Source organism: Oncorhynchus kisutch, linkage group LG19, assembly GCF_002021735.2.
Source record: "Oncorhynchus kisutch isolate 150728-3 linkage group LG19, Okis_V2, whole genome shotgun sequence".
NCBI classification, from domain to species: Eukaryota; Metazoa; Chordata; class Actinopteri; order Salmoniformes; family Salmonidae; genus Oncorhynchus; species Oncorhynchus kisutch.
Window position 1 is genome coordinate 35,188,090 of NC_034192.2, and position 18,022 is coordinate 35,206,111.

The 18,022-nt window shown below is 44.8% G+C and overlaps 1 protein-coding gene across 1 annotated transcript; it reads right to left on the reverse strand.

The window, feature by feature from the left end:
• Nucleotides 1–930: 930 nt before the first annotated feature.
• LOC109910019 (neuronal PAS domain-containing protein 4A) lies at nucleotides 931–7,047 on the reverse strand. Its single transcript, XM_020509151.2, has 8 exons — nucleotides 6,441–7,047; nucleotides 5,799–5,962; nucleotides 5,601–5,703; nucleotides 5,174–5,483; nucleotides 4,949–5,058; nucleotides 4,722–4,857; nucleotides 2,881–4,589; nucleotides 931–2,758 (listed from the first exon to the last, which is right to left on the reverse strand). The coding sequence occupies exons 1-8, from the start codon at nucleotides 6,613–6,615 to the stop codon at nucleotides 2,730–2,732; spliced, it is 2,736 nt and encodes a 911-aa protein (XP_020364740.2). The 5' UTR covers nucleotides 6,616–7,047; the 3' UTR covers nucleotides 931–2,729.
• Nucleotides 7,048–18,022: the final 10,975 nt, after the last annotated feature.

Consider the following 18,022-nt stretch of genomic DNA (forward strand, 5'->3'; position numbering starts at 1 on the left):
TCTCCAAATGCTGCAAGGTATTTAAAAGTGTACTAATTTTCTTGGCCACAAGATGACAGGCGATAGCTGAACTGCTCCATTGTCTCTGCTGCGCTCACATCCAGGCGGCTCACTGCAGTGACTGGTATGGTGCTGGAACAAAATGTTCGGTTGCAGGAACCAGCATGGTATGGCAGGGCTTTGTCTCTCCAGGTTTAGTTTTTAAGGTGTTGAAGGTCTCCTATTTGTACCCTGTTCCTGCAGCTCTGCTGCTGAGATTAGGTTTCAGGTACCTGGGGGGTGACTGTAATAAATGTCAAAGGAGACGAGAGAGGTGGCAGGATTCATTTACACTGTAACATTGCCATGCCCATCAGTCATCTAATGATTTTTACCTAAATGTACCCTCCATGATGTGAAGACCACAGTACTTGCACTGGGTACTAGTCAGTGATTGATAGTACATGATTTATCCACCTGCTGTATAATTAGGTTCTGAAGCATTATTTCTTCATAACTGTCCGTCTCGCTCGCTCTCTCCCATCTGAATTGGAGGCTGAGGAAAGGGGGGGCTGCTTGAATCAGAGCTCTGACAGGAATGCCTATATATGGAGTCTGAAACCATCACAGCGCGCTGTCAGTGTAGCAGGTACATTGAGTGAGTGTGGGCAGCTGCTATTTGTAAAGGGGGGGGGGGTCCTATTGTGTGGGTGTCTCAACGTCAGCGCAAGCACGCCTGCTTAAGTGGGAGGCCATGTGTGAGTGAGAGCCTCGGTGTGGAGCGTGTGCGTCAGTCTGAGTCAGATGGTATGAGACACTGTCTCCTCGTGTGTGTGCGTCAGTGCTGTTGCTGAGCGGAGCTCGCTCCAGGGGAAGAAACGAGGAGGAAGGAGGGATGATGATTGTAGGTAGGAGGATGAGGAGGACTGACAGTGACGACAGAGATCCAACCGCTTTAAGTGCACTTTAATATAAATGCATTTGTTTGACAATCAAATACACTTATCAGCAACACAAGAACACTGATCCACAATGTCCATTCTTCAATATATCACCATGTGTATATAGACCCTCTTAAACAATAGAAATGTCTATGTACAGACTGATGTATTCATACAAATGTACAAATGTGTACAACCCTTCAAAAAAAACGGCATGTGCATATATCCACAGACATGATGCTTTATGCATTGAACATCAATAATTGTTTTCAATATAACACATACAATAATATACCTACACATATGTTCAACTTAGCATTTAATAGCTAGAACGTAGGAATCAATCCTTTACTTGACCGTAGACAACTCTACGTTAGCATGTTGACACCATGGGAATAGTACCATTCTCAACCCGTGTCACTTAGGAGGAACTGAATAGAAATGGCACCCCATCACACTATTTTCAGGTCATTTTTTAAAACAAAACTTCCATTTTTTTTTTTTTCTTCCAACCCCTCTCAAAAAAGAAGAATCACATTGTCATTCACGTAGTCGTGTTGTGTCTCACTACACCGTAACTCCATTCGAGCTATGATGTGACTGTCCATTGGTTAATGGACATGGAGAAAGAGTTCAGTTAGAGTTCAGCAGGCCATGGCCATGCCAGGCACACAGGAGCCGCTATAAACTGCCAGCATTGCAAATATTAATGCTGTAAGAAAATCCAGCATAGCTGCCCTTCAAGCCAAGCCCAAGAGAACGGTGACCTAAAGAGCCCACATTCAGAGTCTATTGTACAATGTGCTGGTCCTGTACACAACAGAACCACACACAGTTGTTGAGTAACTTCCAGACAATTTCCATTTGGCAACACCTAATAAATACTGGAAAACCTTTGTCATGCGTTCCTGCTTGTGGACATTCCAAGATCTCTTGTCTTCATATGTTTTGTATTGTATTTTCTTTGCACATCACATTGATACACAAGTTTGTAATGGAGAAATAACATGAAGTCAAATGTTTTAAAATGTGCAGCCTGCAAACTCAAAGCTCAAAGTGTCTGAAGTATTAGCTTAGTTTGACTACGGTATTTGTACATTTTGACATGGCCTTAAAGGCCATGACAAGAGAGGAGTACCAGAAGGTCAGAGTAGAACTATGCGTCTCTCTGTGGAAACTAAATATTGAAGATGTGAGTGAGGAAATCGGATCCCCTTTTGTCAGCTACTGTCAGCGGCTGTACCAGGTCAGTAGAGTTTTTGTAAACATAGACTTTCATCATTTGTGATTTGGGTTTGCGTTGCTGCATTACAAGCAATAATGCTGTTAAGTCATTTCCCTATTGAAATGTCAAGGAATGTGTTCTTTTTTTTTTGTTCACAACAGGTTTTTCACTACGAGTGAATACAAATGCGCGTCTGGAAGTTAAACGGGGCTTTACAAGGTCAGAGGTTTTGTTTACGTCTCTGTCTGATCCAATCTGAAGCTCATGTTACAGAAAAGCTGTGAGGCACCAAATGGACCCAAAACTCAGTCAGTTGTGGGTCCATTCGGTTGGTAAATGTTGCACCATTATGTATATATTGCACCATTATGTAAACGTTTTGTTGAAATAAAAATACAGGAATGAATAAATGAACAAAAATATGAAGTCAATCTTTGTTCTCGGTAGACATGTAGGAGTTCAAGTCCTTTAGTAGTATACATTATGTATATATTTATACACTTAAATCATTTTTACTTTTCAGTAAAATAGCTCCACGAAATATGACAATATGCCATACTTAATGAAGTAAGTCACAGACTTATTTAGAACGGGGGAACACTTCCACTCCCATCTGAAAAACAAAAGAGACAAAGAGGAAGGGCACATTAGTCTGGTATGTTCAGGTTTAAAACATCTTAATTCATTTCTCAAACAGAGAAAGACGGTAGAACAAGTGAACTGGATGATTCTCACCTTTGTGGAAGCACTGTGGCGGCTGGTGACACTGGAGTTGATACAACTCAGGTTGTTGACCCAAGCCGGGGGCGATCGAGGCACCTGCCCCAAACATGGGTTCCAGGGCGGCCAGCTCCTCCAGGAGGGACTGAGCGCAAGGCACGGCGGGTGTAGAGTGGTCGACAGGCGTGGAGGGAGCGGAGGTGGGGGAGGCGGTGAGTCGCAGGGGAGGGGATGCTGGGATGGAGGAACAGGAGGACAGAGGTGATGACGCCACCTCAATCTCCATAGGCTCCTCCACCAGCCCCTCCACTTCTGCCATCGCCCCGGACTCGCTGGCCAACGTCGCCCCGCACCCGGCCGTGGGGTTACAGTGCGCCGATTGGACGCTACAGAAGTGGCTGACCCCCTCAAAGTGGGAGGGTGAGTGCCAGCACACTGGGTTGGGGGGAGAGGGCGGGTTGGGGGAGAGGGGCGGAGGGGTGGAGAAGTCCTGGAGAAGGGCTTCTAAGATGCTCTCTTCAAACAGAGATTCATCATCATGGAATATGGGGAAGTCCAGGCCTCTCCACGCTTTAACCGGGTAAAACTCTCCCAGCATGTGGCTAGAGTCAACACCAGCTGTGTCTAGGGATGGGGAGGGAGGGGAGGAGGAGGGGGACATGGAAGGAGGGGATAGCTTGGATAAGAGAGGATCCAGGTAGAATCCCTCTGCTAAGGAGCTGATGTGCTGAGCTAAGAGGGAGATCTCTGCTCTCTCCTTCTCCCTCTCTCTCTCCAGGGAGAAGAAAGAGAGACAGGGCTGTTTACCGGGGGAGGCCTCTGGGGTGAGGAGGCCCTCGAGGGGGTAGTGAAGGGACCCTAAAGGGACATCAACATACAGGGGTCCCCGAACCTCAGGCAAGGTCATCACTGTGCAGTCCCCATCCCCAGGGCTGTCAGGAGTGGGGGGTAGCTTCTCATAGAGAGAGCCACTGCAGGGATCAGCAGGGAAGAACAGGTCGGTGGAGGGGCCAGTGAGGCACAGGGAGGAGGGGGGAGCAGGACTGGAGGCTGTGGTGGGTGGGGCGGGTGGGGTGGAGGAGGAGAGGGAGGTGGCAATGGAGGTGGTGGCTGTAGCTGTGGTGGTGGAGGGAGGGGGTGTTGTGGTGCCAGTGGGGTCGAAGCTAAAGAGGGGCTCGCCGAACAGGAAGCTGCCACCGCCCAGCTGGGGTGTGTAGGGGGGCGTGCACACAAACTCTTTGGTCTGCTGCTCCTGAGAGGTGGGCGCTGGGGGGAGGGGCAGGGGAATGGCAGGCAGCGGAGGTTCGAGCTGGAAGGAGGGGGGCAAGAGAATGTTCTGAGTGAGGAAGTCCAGATCTGCTACCGTGGCAACAGTAACCGGGGTGGGGGAGGAGGCAGCAGATGGGCTTTGGACAGGGGCAGGCATCTGCTGCTGCTGGAAGAAGCTGTCCTCCTCAATAGAGGAAATACTGGAGCGAGGGTCACCCTCCACTTGCATGGGTTCAGTGGTGGCACCCCCTGTCTCATCGGAGGAGCCCACACTCGACACAGTCATGCTGAAGTCAAAGGACTGGGCTGAGAGGCCACTGCTGCTGGGGGTGAAGACTTGGTCTGGGCTGGACAGGCTCAAGCTGTCCTGGCGGGAGGTACTAGTACTCAGTACCAGGGTCAGCTGGGTCTGCTCTGTGCTCAGCTGCTGTCTCACTGACCACCCCTCCGCTTCACTGAGAGAGAAACAGAAAGAGTGAGAGACGAAAATGGTTAGTAAGATTCCCTTCTGCTTATTGCAATCAGTCATCTCCTTTATATCTCTTGGTGATGTGTTATGATGATCTGTCATAGGGTAGAGCTAGTACCTAAGTATGTAGTTGTTGCTGCTGATGGGGCTGTCTCCTGCCTCCAGCTGCAGTACCATGTAAAGCCAGACCCAGGACTGGTCTGCAGACTCCACCCGTACCACCATCTCAGATCTACCTTCTCCTCCTTCTCTCACTGTGGGGGAACAAAGAGAGAACAACAACATCAGACATCGGGTGTAAGTGGATACGGTGTAATTGTGTGGTATCACTGAATTGGTACTTACACAGGCTGCAGTGCTGAGCAGAGGCGTGTGACAGGTCCTGTGGGTGGAGGAGGCTGTACCAGGAGCGAGACCTCAGGGCTGACACATCGAGACCTAGGTAAACACTGACACTGCAGGGAAGAAGGAGAGAAGACATGGTAAGTTTATGATATTTCAGAACTATATTATCACTCAGAATATCTAATGGAACAGTTGGCACTGCCTTGTTAGTGGGTGTGACCTCACCTGTCCTGTGCATTCTGGAGCCTCATGTCTCGGCTGTGTTGAGACTGGAACGAGGCTAGGAAGAAGTTGTTCGCAGCAGCAGGAGGGATAAGAGCAGGAACTTGGTCCCCCCCAGGGCCAAAGCGGGTGGGGATGGCCTCCAGAGGGGAACAGAAGCACATCCAAACAGGGTTGGATGTCCAGTAGGAGCTAGGGGTGGAAGAGGAGGAGGGAGGGGACAGGCAGCGCGCCCGGATCAGAACCAGCTTGTTCCCGGCACTCTGCCTGCGCACCGACTTGGAAGTGTTGAAACGACAACGGAATACACGATCTGAGGGAAAGAAGAGGCAAGGAGGGATTGTGAGTATCAACAATGATCTGAGGGAAATGAATGCAAGCCATTGGTAACGCTGTTCTGTACCACTGGAAATATGGAGGCATGTCTTACCTGTGTCAGGTGATGTAGGAGGGGCCAGGTTGGTCCTCATGATGAAGTGGTCAGTAGGGTCAATGATATCATACACACTGTCACCCTGGGCAACCAAATCCACCTGAAAGAGGAGTTCATAGTAAACATATTGTCATTACATTTTTATTAACTTATGAGCTTAATATTGAGACATTATATGGTCTCCCGTGGACCCACCATGGAGTGGCCGAGGTGCTCAGAGACGCTGTCTGACAGGTAGAGCAGCTTGCCTTCCCCGGTCAACAGGAGAAGAAACCCAGGTAGCTCTTGCACCAGCTCTGACAGCTCGTGGAAAGACAGGAACCTCGCGCTTTCCTCGAGACTGCCAGGAGATCCCGATTCTAAAAACAAAAGATTATGAAAAAAAGCAATTATCGTTTCTGTCTAGCTAATGGATGTCATCATAGCACGAGTGGAACGGTTCTGCTCCCGACAATAGCTATAGAACAACCGCATTAGATTTCAGTACCATGGATAGCGATAGAAGCGTTTCAGAACGGGATAGCGACACACGGCTCTAAAAGCGTTTTTCACCCAAGAACTTCAAACCAAACACAATAATGTTCCATTATATGTATTCCTAAATGACATAATTCACATGTAGATATGAAGTTCATAAACTGTCTCTTTCGACAATATATATGGCACCTGTTGATTCAACACATAAAGCTCACGGTAGCATGCCACTAGCTCAAACAGATTGAAGCAAAAGTCTGTCAGTATATGTTTCATTCACAAATGTTTGTAGCTATGTATAGGTAGGCTATGGATTATACAGTGAGTTTGAACTTGTCGATTATAAACTAAATCGGGGCTTACCTTGAGAGAAGAAAACCGATTTCCTGGTGTACATGCTGGCAAGGGACATGATATGTAGGTATGAGAGGCGTGCCTTGTCCGCATCGGAGATAGGAAGCAGGTCCTTCAGGTTCCGAATCTCCGCGTTGATTTGGTCCCTCCGAGCCTTTGACGCTCCCTTCGTTGATCGATACATTGTAACCTGTTATAGTGATTGACTAAATTCCCTGCAGTTTAAATTGTAACTTAATGGAATAGTATTGACCGTGGCGTCAGATAAGGTCTGGGTATCTTTCCCTCAAGATGAGGTGTCAGAGATAGGCTAGTAGTAATAACCTTGTCGTAGTACTATTGGACTTTCATCTCAGCTCGTTCCAGAGTAAGGCTTCAGACCTTCTCCTATCAGTTATTTTTTCCTCTTCGGTTCCGCCACAGCGTCCAGCAAGGTTGCTGGCTAGCCGTTGAATGTATCTCCCCCGTTCAGAGTGTGAGTGATTCGGCGGCTGTAGTAGCCGTCTCTCGCCCAGATGTCCGGATCCCGTAAATCTGGTGGAGGGACTCTGCTCTCGAGTAAGTTATATAGGCCGGGATTCCGGTGATGAAGGGGGGCTCCCAACGCGCCAACACCGACGTAGTAGGGAGAAGGGGGGCTAGAGGGAAGGGTGGACGAGGGGGATTCAATGCTAGCAATGGTGAAATTCTCTACTTCTGCCGCTCCCCCTCCCGCTCATACCCTCTCCCTTTGGTAGCTATTTTCTGACGTCAGCCCTTCCCTCTACCAAGTGATGACGTTGGTTTGATTTCGGGAGCTCCGGCGACGCAAAAAGCCCGATTTGGACAAAACCGAGGAATGGGCGGAGACAAGCGTAAAACGTAGACAGAGTCACCGGACCACCGTGTACTGGGGGGAGGGGGGGTGGGGAGAGACCGAGATGCATACGAAAGAGACTGTGTGTTTCTATGTCTGGCACCCGAGGAACAATTTATCCTCTCTGAAAAGTAATACTTCCTAATATAGTGTAGGTTTGGTTATCAGTAGCCTACATGATGCAAATGCGTCCTTTCCTAGCCAAACTGGCTCATAATATGTTTATGTGATTATGAGATTATGAAGGATGCGATGCATTTCGTAAAACCTTCCACCGTCGATCTCTAGGGTAACACAGATGCTTGCCAACGTTATCCATTAAATATGCTCCAGCGAAAAGATAGTCTGGCATGGGTGGAAGTCTGCTTGAGGGAGAAACGCGGGCAGAGTTACAGCAACAAATTCAATCGCTTTTTATGAATGGAATCCACCATTCTGACTGTAATTCAGTTGTCAGGCAGCGCAGTGCCTCCAGGGCTAACGCGCAAAGACAGAGGAGGGGGTCGGTAATCCTAAAGCGCATACTGTAGGAGAGGCATTAGCTAATCGCGCTGTATAGTCTATATCTTACATAAACAGCAACATCCTTCCTTATAAGGCAATTTGAGCGGAATGTGTAGCTAAGGGTGATGCTGAGCCATGTCTAGTCTTTGCATCGAACCCTGGCTGGTTGCATTTTAGTTTGAACAGATAAGACCAGATACGATCTTACCCAAAATACATCCTTTTCAAACTATCATACAACACGTCGCCTAAATCATAGTCTTGGAAGGCTTGGAGATGTGCAGCATGTATTCTTATCTACGTGTAAAAATCTGTGACAGACGATAGTCAGATCCAGTAAATTGTGAAAGCTCAATTTGAGATGAAATGTGATGTTTTCTGAAACTATTTGAAAGGAACTGTATGAAGGTATGTTGCAGATGTTTTACCATGGTGTTCTTACCACGTGTTAAAGTTGAGCAAATAGTCTATGTAACACTTGAAGCATACAATCTGTTTTGTAGTCTTAAATATATTTTATAGGATGCTCGAAGAGTAGACACACACATACACACATACACAAGCACACCTGTTGCTAACAGTGCTTGAGTGCAGAGATGAATCTCGTTGTTTTTATAAATAGCTCTCACCGGTGACTGACATATGCACTCAGTGGCGCACCCCCGCTTACATCTCCAATCGTCCCTATTTTTATCACATTTCTCCCTATTTTTAGACAGATGTTTTTGTTTGAGGCTCAAAATAGACATATATTTACGAGTCATAGGTGTCACGCATCTAACATGTTGCATGTCCACAAACTTTCACGATTTCACGGACCATTAATGTGGTACATTTGGAAAGGTGCAGTAACAATGTTGTGACAAAATAGTATAAACAGCTTCCCACAATTGGATTGACATATATACGTTTGTCTGTGGCTAAAATATGCCATCACATCCTTACCTCTCCCTGCAAGTACTTTAGAGCGACCGCATTAGATTTCAACACCATGGACAGCGACATTGCTTTTTCAGCACTCGGTAGAGATTCACCGCTCTCTATGAGCGTTTATTGTGCCTAAACATAAAAAACACGATCATTTATGTATTCCTAAACAGCAATGTTCACATAGAGCGATGAAGTTCATCAGATGTTGCTTTCTGCAAGGCATATGTACGATCCAATGGATCTGCATTGCATCATTGGTCCTCTTTATTCATACCTTCCTCTCTATTCACACCTTGCTTTCCCCTATCAGACTGTTGACCTGTGATGTTGTATTGTGGATAAAATCACAGACAGTTCTCTGAATGAAGATAACAACAACCACTACTTTCAGCACTGGGTAGAGTGAAAAGGGATTTTTCTCCCATGTAAGTTATTAGGCTGGTAGGCGCAGGTGTCTCGCATCCCGAAATGTTTGAGGAATCTATGCTCTGGTCTGTTGGTTGTTGGTAGGCTTCTATGGATTTTTACTCCAATGTAAGATCTTAGGAAGTCATTTTTGGATCACCATTATTCAAAATACATTTAATAGATATTTTTATCCCATATTTCACCCAAAATATTAGTCATCTCTATGCATGTACTCTCAATGTAAAACTACACATAGGCCTACACTCAAAGTTGTTTTTTCTGCCAGGCAGTCTCAGAAGCACTTAATGTGTCCCACACACTATGTTAGCTCAGCAGTGGCCCAGACAAATGGCCATCATTTCCATTACTGTGCTTGTCATGATAATGGAAGCCATTATGAGATGGGATGGAAGAGGAAGCGAGACACCTCACTTGCTTCTTTCTTCTGGTTCAAACAGTCAATGAACTACGAAGACCAGACCCAGCTGCTAACGCATTGGTACCCATGGGAGAGCCACCCCTTAAGCAGACCGGAACTATGACCATTTGTTTCAATGGTAAACAGCCTGAGTGGGACATCTTCACCATTTTTGACAGGAACATGGCTGTGGCCAGGCAGTTGTGAGAGGGGAAGAGGGTCACAGGGATACTGGCCTGTCTCTTAGAAATTACTTCCATTAGGCTGTCTCATGGCTCAATGACAGACAGTGATGCCTCCACATTGACAAACTAACACATACAGTGGGGCAAAAAAGTATTTAGTCAGCCACCAATTGTGCAAGTTCTCCCACTTAAAAAGATGAGAGAGGCCTGTAATTTTCATCATAAGTACACTTCAACTATGACAGACAAAATGAGAAAAAAAATCCAGAAAATCACATTGTAGGATTTTTAATGAATTTATTTGCAAATTATGGTGGAAAATAAGTATTTGGTCACCTACAAACAAGCAAGATTTCTGGCTCTCACAGACCTGTAACTTCTTCTTTAAGAGGCTCCTCTGTCCTCCACTCGTTACCTGTATTAATGACACCTGTTTGAACTTGTTATCAGTATAAAGGACACCTGTCCACAACCTCAAACAGTCACACTCCAAACTCCACTATGGCCAAGACCAAAGAGCTGTCAAAGGACACCAGAAACAAAATTGTAGACCTGCACCAGGCTGGGAAGACTGAATCTGCAATAGGTTAGCAGCTTGGTTTGAAGAAATCAACTGTGTGAGCAATTATTAGGAAATGGAAGACATACAAGACCACTGATAATCTCCCTCGATCTGGGGCTCCGCGCAAGATCTCACCCCGTGGGGTCAAAATGATCACAAGAACGGTGAGCAAAAATCCCAGAACCACACGGGGGGACCTAGTGAATGACCTGCAGAGAGCTGGGACCAAAGTAACAAAGCCTACCATCAGTAACACACTACGCCGCCAGGGACTCAAATCCTGCAGTGCCAGACGTGTCCCCCTGCTTAAGCCAGTACATGTCCAGGCCCGTCTGAAGTTTGCTAGAGAGCATTTTGATGATCCAGAAGAAGATTGGGAGAATGTCATATGGTCAGATGAAACCAAAATATAACTTTTTGGTAAAAACTCAACTCGTTGTGTTTGGAGGGCAAAGAATGCTGAGTTGCATCCAAAGAACACCATACCTACTGTGAAGCATGGGGGTGGAAACATCATGCTTTGGGGCTCTTTTTCTGCAAAGGGACCAGGACGACTGATCCGTGTAAAGGAAAGAATGAATGGGGCCATGTATCGTGAGATTTTGAGTGAAAACCTCCTTCCATCAGCAAGGGCATTGAAGATGAAACGTGGCTGGGTCTTTCAGCATGATAATGATCCCAAACACACCGCCCGGGCAACGAAGGAGTGGCTTCGTAAGAAGCATTTCAAGGTCCTGGAGTGGCCTAGCCAGTCTCCAGATCTCAACCCCATAGAACATTTTTGGAGGGAGTTGAAAGTCCGTGTTGCCCAGCAACAGCCCCAAAACATCACTGCTCTAGTGGAGATCTGCATGGAGGAATGGGCCAAAATACCAGCAACAGTGTGTGAAAACCTTGTGAAGACTTACAGAAAACGTTTGACCTCTGTCATTGCCAACAAAGGGTATATAACAAAGTATTGAGATAAACTTTTGTTATTGACCAAATACTTATTTTTTTATTTTTAAATTAATTCGTAAAAAAATCCTACAATGTGATTTTCTGGATTTATTTTCTCATTTTGTCTGTCATAGTTGAAGTGTACCTATGATGAAAATTACAGGCCTCTCTCCTCTTTTAAGTCGGCGAACTTGCACAATTAGTGGCTGACTAAATACTTTTTGCCCCACTATACATAATGCACACCTGCATAACAAACACACAACTTGTAGATAAAGAACAAGTTGTAGCCTACATGTTGGTTATGTGAACTGCAGTCATACACTGACGTGTTTAATGTCCATAAAGGGCCAAATGGTTCGGCATCACCCATGGCAACAGGTATCTCTCTGCAATTTCCACAGTGTAAATATAATAGGGAGAATGTGTTGATTATGGGATAGAAAGCAAACCGTATATACTACAATCTCTCTGGTCATCTGACCTAAGAAAATAATTTGTAGTTCACCTGTCTTCTCAGAATTATTGTTTAACCAAGTATTTAAAAACCAAAAATCTTTACCATGAAACCTGGGAGAAGTGTTATGTTTTGGTAAGAACTGTTAGATAACAGTTGTTAGAAAATAAATGACTCTTATTGGCATAGATTATTGTTACTGAAATAGCGATATCTATAGAGTTATCTATATTCCATGACTGTAAGTGCATTATGTCTCACCTTCTCTGGGAAAGGTGAGTTTTGAGGATTTAATTTTACCAGACGCTTATATCCAAGGCCACTTACAGTCATGCGTGTACACATTTCACGTATGAGTAGTCCCGGGAAGCGAACCCACTACTTTGGCATTTCAATAGCCATGCTCTACCAACTGAGCTCCAGAGGATCACAGCAAATAACTGTCTGGGGAAAGACAATGTGCGCCTCTAATAGCAGAGGTGAAGGCTACTTGTCCTTTTCCTTACGACTCTTTCTTTTCACTGGTGTTTATTTTTACACCCAGAGAATCCAGTTCTGCGCTTCGCTTCTTGAAAGAAAGGAGCTGATCTGTCGCCTAGCAACACCTCCCACTCCTGCGTCGAAGCGCAAGCGAGAGAAGATAGGGAGAGAGGGAAGGAAGGAGTGTGGATTAAAGAGACTGTGGGCCGTACAGAGAGGTTTAGGGCTACAGCAGTTAAGATCAGGTATGATGAGTTGGAATATTGACGTAGTGTAATAGGACAGAAGACAGCGATATGGCTGGACAGTCTGAGACATGCATGGTAGCCAGAGTGTGTGTGGTGGTTAATAGGATGTGTGACACCATAAGCTTTTATAGTACAGTGCATGCTTTCACATGTATAGCATGCAGGTATAGTTGTCTCACACAACTTCTGCATGTTTGTCTGGTGTAAATGCAGCCAGATTCATAAACAGTACCAACCAGTAGAAGTGAAGCGAACAAACGCCCACGCACACCCACACTCTGCTTCCAATCCCCCATCCTCCCTCAGCCCCCTCCCTTCCTCTGTTGATGATGATGCTTCCAGAGCCTGTAGCCTTGTACTTTTTTCTTTTTTCTAGTACTCAGTTTATTTTTAGAAGTTTGGTCTCAGAAGAGCGGGAGCAGTCGCCTAGTGCTGGGGGTGTCAAGCTCATCCTCTCTACCCCCTCCCCTCGTGGTCTTTAAGCTATCTGAACCCACAGGGAATCACGAGGACAATAGTTCTGATGATATAGTTTGAATGAAAATATAGTTATTTTCCATTCTTTGTTCTTCCACCATCATAAAGGGTCTTATAAATAATACTTTCTGGATACATTTCATGGTAAATATGGGTATCAGAATGTTTTGTCAACATTATTATATTCTAGAAAGACCATCAATATGATTGTTAGCATTGTGATGAGCACTGACATTAATGAGCGAAAATGTTCACCTGTATTGTGATTTAATTGAATTTGTGCAATCCACATTGTATTATAATATGTCATATGAAATGCATATGTATATATTATGTAAAACCATCACACTGTTACATACCACCACAGTCCATAGAAATAAAATAATTATATTTCTATGCCACAGACATTCTCATCCTCTCTGTCTCTCTCCTTTTTTAGTAAGTTGGTGCTGATGCTGGGTTGCTATGGTGATGTGATGTAGATGTGTGACATCATCAGAGACCTCCTAGCAGCAGTTGTTTTTTTCATTCACCCTCTGTCAGTCTTTCTCTCTATCTTGCACTTATTTTGGACAAAAGGTTAGGAATGGGCAGACATGCAGTGGACCAGAGATGATTGTGTATTTGCTTATTGACAAGAAATCTGATGTTCACTAAATAGTGAGAGAGTTGGGAGGAGAGGGCCAAAAAGGGGAAACGAATGAAAAATTCCTGAATGTTTTGTCTTCCATTTTCTGTAAATATAATAAAGTCAGGCAAAGACATGTAATCAACAATGAGAATCAGCGAAAATGGTGTTGGTGTTGTCGAAATGTTGCAGAATTGTTAATGGAAGAGCGAGAGTGTGTAGTCAGAAAGGCACAGTACAGACAGGGGAAAAGAGAGAGTGCGGAAGGAAGAGAGATACTAAAGTGCCCTTCATTTTGGCTTTAGAATGAAGATCCCATCTTTACCTTCTTTTTGAATTTGTCATAATTTTAATTGAGGTGCAGTGATAACCACCTTTCTATTTGTCCAGTTCACTCATACACTTATTCATTCACACAGAACATTCTGTATTTTCATCTCTCTCTCGTTGCCCTGACCAGATGCATGAATGGACTGAGTCAATTACTTTTCACCCCCCCTCCCTGTTGACAAAAACACAGTGCCCACATACTCTCCTATAAGCTTAACGTTGCATATAGGCATCTTGTAATGATGACTTACCCTTTAACTCGTTCTATCCATCAGCACCCTTCTCTCTCTCTACAACCTGCTTATCATTGCCATTGTGTTTTAGAACTGATATTATGGTGGAAGTGATGAAACCTGAGAAAGAACCACTTTAGAGGTGGATACTAAATTGGCCATTGATCACGGTAAGGATGTTTGTGTTGTGTTTGTACAACAGCCAATATGGACATTTACAACACTGTCAAAGGGTATCAGAATCGTTTGGCAGAACTAAGGGGTGTCCAGTTGGTGCGTGGGAGACTGGCATTCGTTCATTCTAGAGAGGTGCGCCTCTCATCCCTATTGATAGACTACTGATTTGTCTAGGCAAAGTGCAAATGACAAAAAAAAGTTGCATTCTCTTTTAAGTGACATTCTTAACAGGGTCTCCAAATCCATGGTGAAATGTTCAGGGGGACTATATGGATATCCAAGCCAGCGATGTGTTAAGGTATCAACTGAACGTTTGCACTCCGTCAAAATACACTTCAGCTTCCTTTCAATTACATATCTTTCATAACCGTTTTTGTTTTCTGTTATGTATTCCTGTATAGCGGAATATTCTTTCAGCTCGAGCCCTTTTGCCTCCATACGCCCACGTGTCCATAGCAACTCGTTGTGGTATCTTAGTAACCACGTTTACGCACGGAGTAAAGAAATGGAAGGTGGGGTAGATATGGAATGGGTTATTATTCAAAGAGACCACTATGAAGGTTGAAAGTATTTGCAACGTTTAATGTCTGACCTTGTGAGGGAAAGGGAGAAAAATTATGAAAACCTTTTCTCAAACCAGCGAGAAAACACGAGAGATGCAGAAAGGTGTGTGATTAAAACCTAACATACACTCAGAGGTCCCTAGTCACATAACTGTATGAATCTCAAATTCACTGGTGTACTGTAGAATTTTAGAGATTCTGTATGTAATTCTCTGGTATTTTTCTCCATCTAGCTGGTTCCAATCCCGTACACTGGACAGCTGTGCACATGGCCTCTTAATGCATTGGTCCATTAACTTCATTGAGATATTCAACGTGTGTTCAGGATATTACACTGACCTTGTGTAATTAACATGTACAGCAATTAAATCACTAATTGGATAAAGGTGATGAGCTAATGGGTTACAAATTAGGGAGATTACTTGTTGTTAATGTCATTTGTAAGCCCTAGGCTATGTGGTATCGAGAGGTCAATTCAATTCTCTACAAACGAATAGTGCAATTACCTCTCACCAACCGGTCTATCTTAGAGCAGGTTTCTCTATTTGACCTCACAGATCCATTCATGGCTGCCTACCTTAAAGAAGTTTGGCAACAGATGAAGGCACATCTACTTAAGAAGATAATTACCATTCAATTCATCCGGATTCAAATTCATTAAGCATCTTTTGATTTGGTTACATTTACTTACCTGGTTGCTATTTTTAGATAACTATTCGTGATTGTTATCATTTGGGGTATCTATATAGGAGTACTCTCTCTATATGTACAGGGCCATAGAGACCCCAAAATAGAATGATCATTTCCTGTCCCACCCCCCTACTCATTCAGAGTTGTTTGTTTGTGTTGTCATATGTAGCAACTATTATTTATGACACTCACAGATTCCATAGCACTCTCCTGATTTTTATTAATGGACTCATTTCAACGATAGGGCGGGGGCTGAGGGCAATGACATTACCTTCCCTTCCTTCCCTATTGATAAAAATATCCACAACCAGAGTGGTTAAAGAGAGTAAGAGAGTGAAATAAGTTGCAATATCCAATGAAGCTGAAAGGCTTTGTTCTATTTTGCTTTTCAGGGTTTGTGCACAGAAGATGGTATCAATTATGGTTAGTTGGAGTATATGTCTTTAGCCTGGGTACAGAGCAGGTTATGTCTTTAGCCTGGGTACAGAGCAGGTTATGTCTTTAGCCTGGGTACAGAGCAGGTTATGTCTTTAGCCTGGGTACAGAGCAGGTTATGTCTTTAGCCTGGGTACAGAGCAGGTTATGTATTTAGCCTGGGTACAGAGCAGGTTATGTCTTTAGCCTGGGTACAGAGCAGGTGATGTCTTTAGCCTGGGTACAGAGCAGGTTATGTCTTTAGCCTGGGTACAGAGCAGGTTATGTCTTTAGCCTGGGTACAGAGCAGGTTGTGTCTTTAGCCTGGGTACAGAGCAGGTTATGTCTTTAGCCTGGGTACAGAGCAGGTTATGTTTTTAGCCTGGGTACAGAGCAGGTTATGTCTTTAGCCTGGGTACAGAGCAGGTTATGTCTTTAGCCTGGGTACAGAGCAGGTTATGTATTTAGCCTGGGTACAGAGCAGGTTATGTCTTTAGCATGGGTACTGAGCAGTTTATGTCTTTAGCCTAGGTACAGAGCAGGTTATGTTTTTAGCCTGGGTACAGAGCAGGTTATGTCTTTAGCCTGGGTACAGAGCAAGCTATGTCTTTAGCCTGGGTACAGAGCAGGTTGTCTTTAGCCTGGGTACAGAGCAGTATTTCTCTTTAGCCTGGGTACAGAGCAGGTTATGTCTTTAGCCTGGGTACTGAGCAGTTTATGTCTTTAGCCTAGGTACAGAGCAGGTTATGTCTTTAGCCTGGGTACAGAGCAGGTTATGTCTTTAGCCTGGGAATAGAGCAGGTTATGTCTTTAGCCTGGGTACAGAGCAGGTTATGTCTTTAACCTGGGTACAGAGCAGGTTATGTCTTTAGCCTGGGTACAGAGCAGGTTATGTCTTTAGCCTGGGTACAGAGCAGGTTATGTCTTTAGCCTGGGTACAGAGCAGGTTATGTCTTTAGCATGGGTACAGAGCAGGTTATGTCTTTAGCCTGGGTACAGAGCAGGTTATGTCTTTAGCATGGGTACAGAGCAGGTTATGTCTTTACACTGGGTACAGAGCAGGTTATGTCGTTAGCCTGGGTACAGAGCAGGTTATGTCTTTGGCATGGGTACTGAACAGTTTATGTCTTTAGCCTAGGTACAGAGCAGGTTATGTCTTTGGCCTGGGTACAGAGCAGGTTATGTCTTTAGCCTAGGTACAGAGCAAGCTATGTCTTTAGCCTGGGTACAGAGCAGGTTATGTCTTTAGCCTGGGTACAGAGCAGGTTATGTCTTTAGCCTGGGAATAGAGCAGGTTATGTCGTTAGCATGGGTACAGAGCAGGTTATGTCCTTATTCTGGGAATAGAGCAGGTTATGTCTTTCGCCTGGGTACAGAGCAGGATATGTCTTTAGCCTGGGTACAGAGCAGGTTATGTCTTTAGCCTGGGTACAGAGCAGGTTATGTCTTTAGCCTGGGTACAGAGCAGGTTATGTCTTTAGCCTGGGTACAGAGCAGTTTATGTCTTTAGCATGGGTACAGAGCAGGTTATGTCTTTAGCCTAGGTACAGAGCAGGCTATGTCTTTAGCCTGTGAATAGAGCAGGTTATGTCTTTAGCCTGGGAATAGAGCAGGTTATGTCTTTAGCCTGGGAATAGAGCAGGTTATGTCTTTAGCCTGGGAATAGAGCAGGTTATGTCTTTAGCCTGGGAATAGAGCAGGTTATGTCTTTAGCCTGGGTACAGAGCAGGTTATGTCTTTAGCCTGGGAATAGTGCAGTTTATGTCTTTAGCCTGGGTACAGAGCAGGTTATGTCTTTAGCCTGGGTACAGAGCAGGTTATGTCTTTAGCCTGGGTACAGAGCAGGTTATGTCTTTAACCTGGGTAAGGAGCAGGTTATGTCTTTAGCCTGGGTACAGAGCAGGTTATGTCTTTAGCCTGGGTACAAAGCAGGTTATGTCTTTAGCCTGGGAATAGAGCAGGTTATGTCTTTAGCCTGGGAATAGAGCAGGTTATGTCTTTAGCCTGGGTACAGAGCAGGTTATGTCTTTAGCCTGGGTACAGAACAGGTTATGTCTTTAGCCTGGGAATAGAGCAGGTTATGTCTTTAGCC

Bases quoted from the DNA above. Each gene is read 5' to 3' on its own strand.
- LOC109910019 (XM_020509151.2), bottom strand. From the start codon at position 6,615: ATGTATCGATCAACGAAGGGAGCGTCAAAGGCTCGGAGGGACCAAATC. The intron at 5,059-5,173 runs GTGAGGTCACAC...TCTTCCCTGCAG, and splicing joins CTCCAGAATGCACAGGACAG to TGTCAGTGTTTACCTAGGTC. The intron at 2,759-2,880 runs GTGAGAATCATC...TTTGTTTTTCAG, and splicing joins GCCACAGTGCTTCCACAAAG to ATGGGAGTGGAAGTGTTCCC.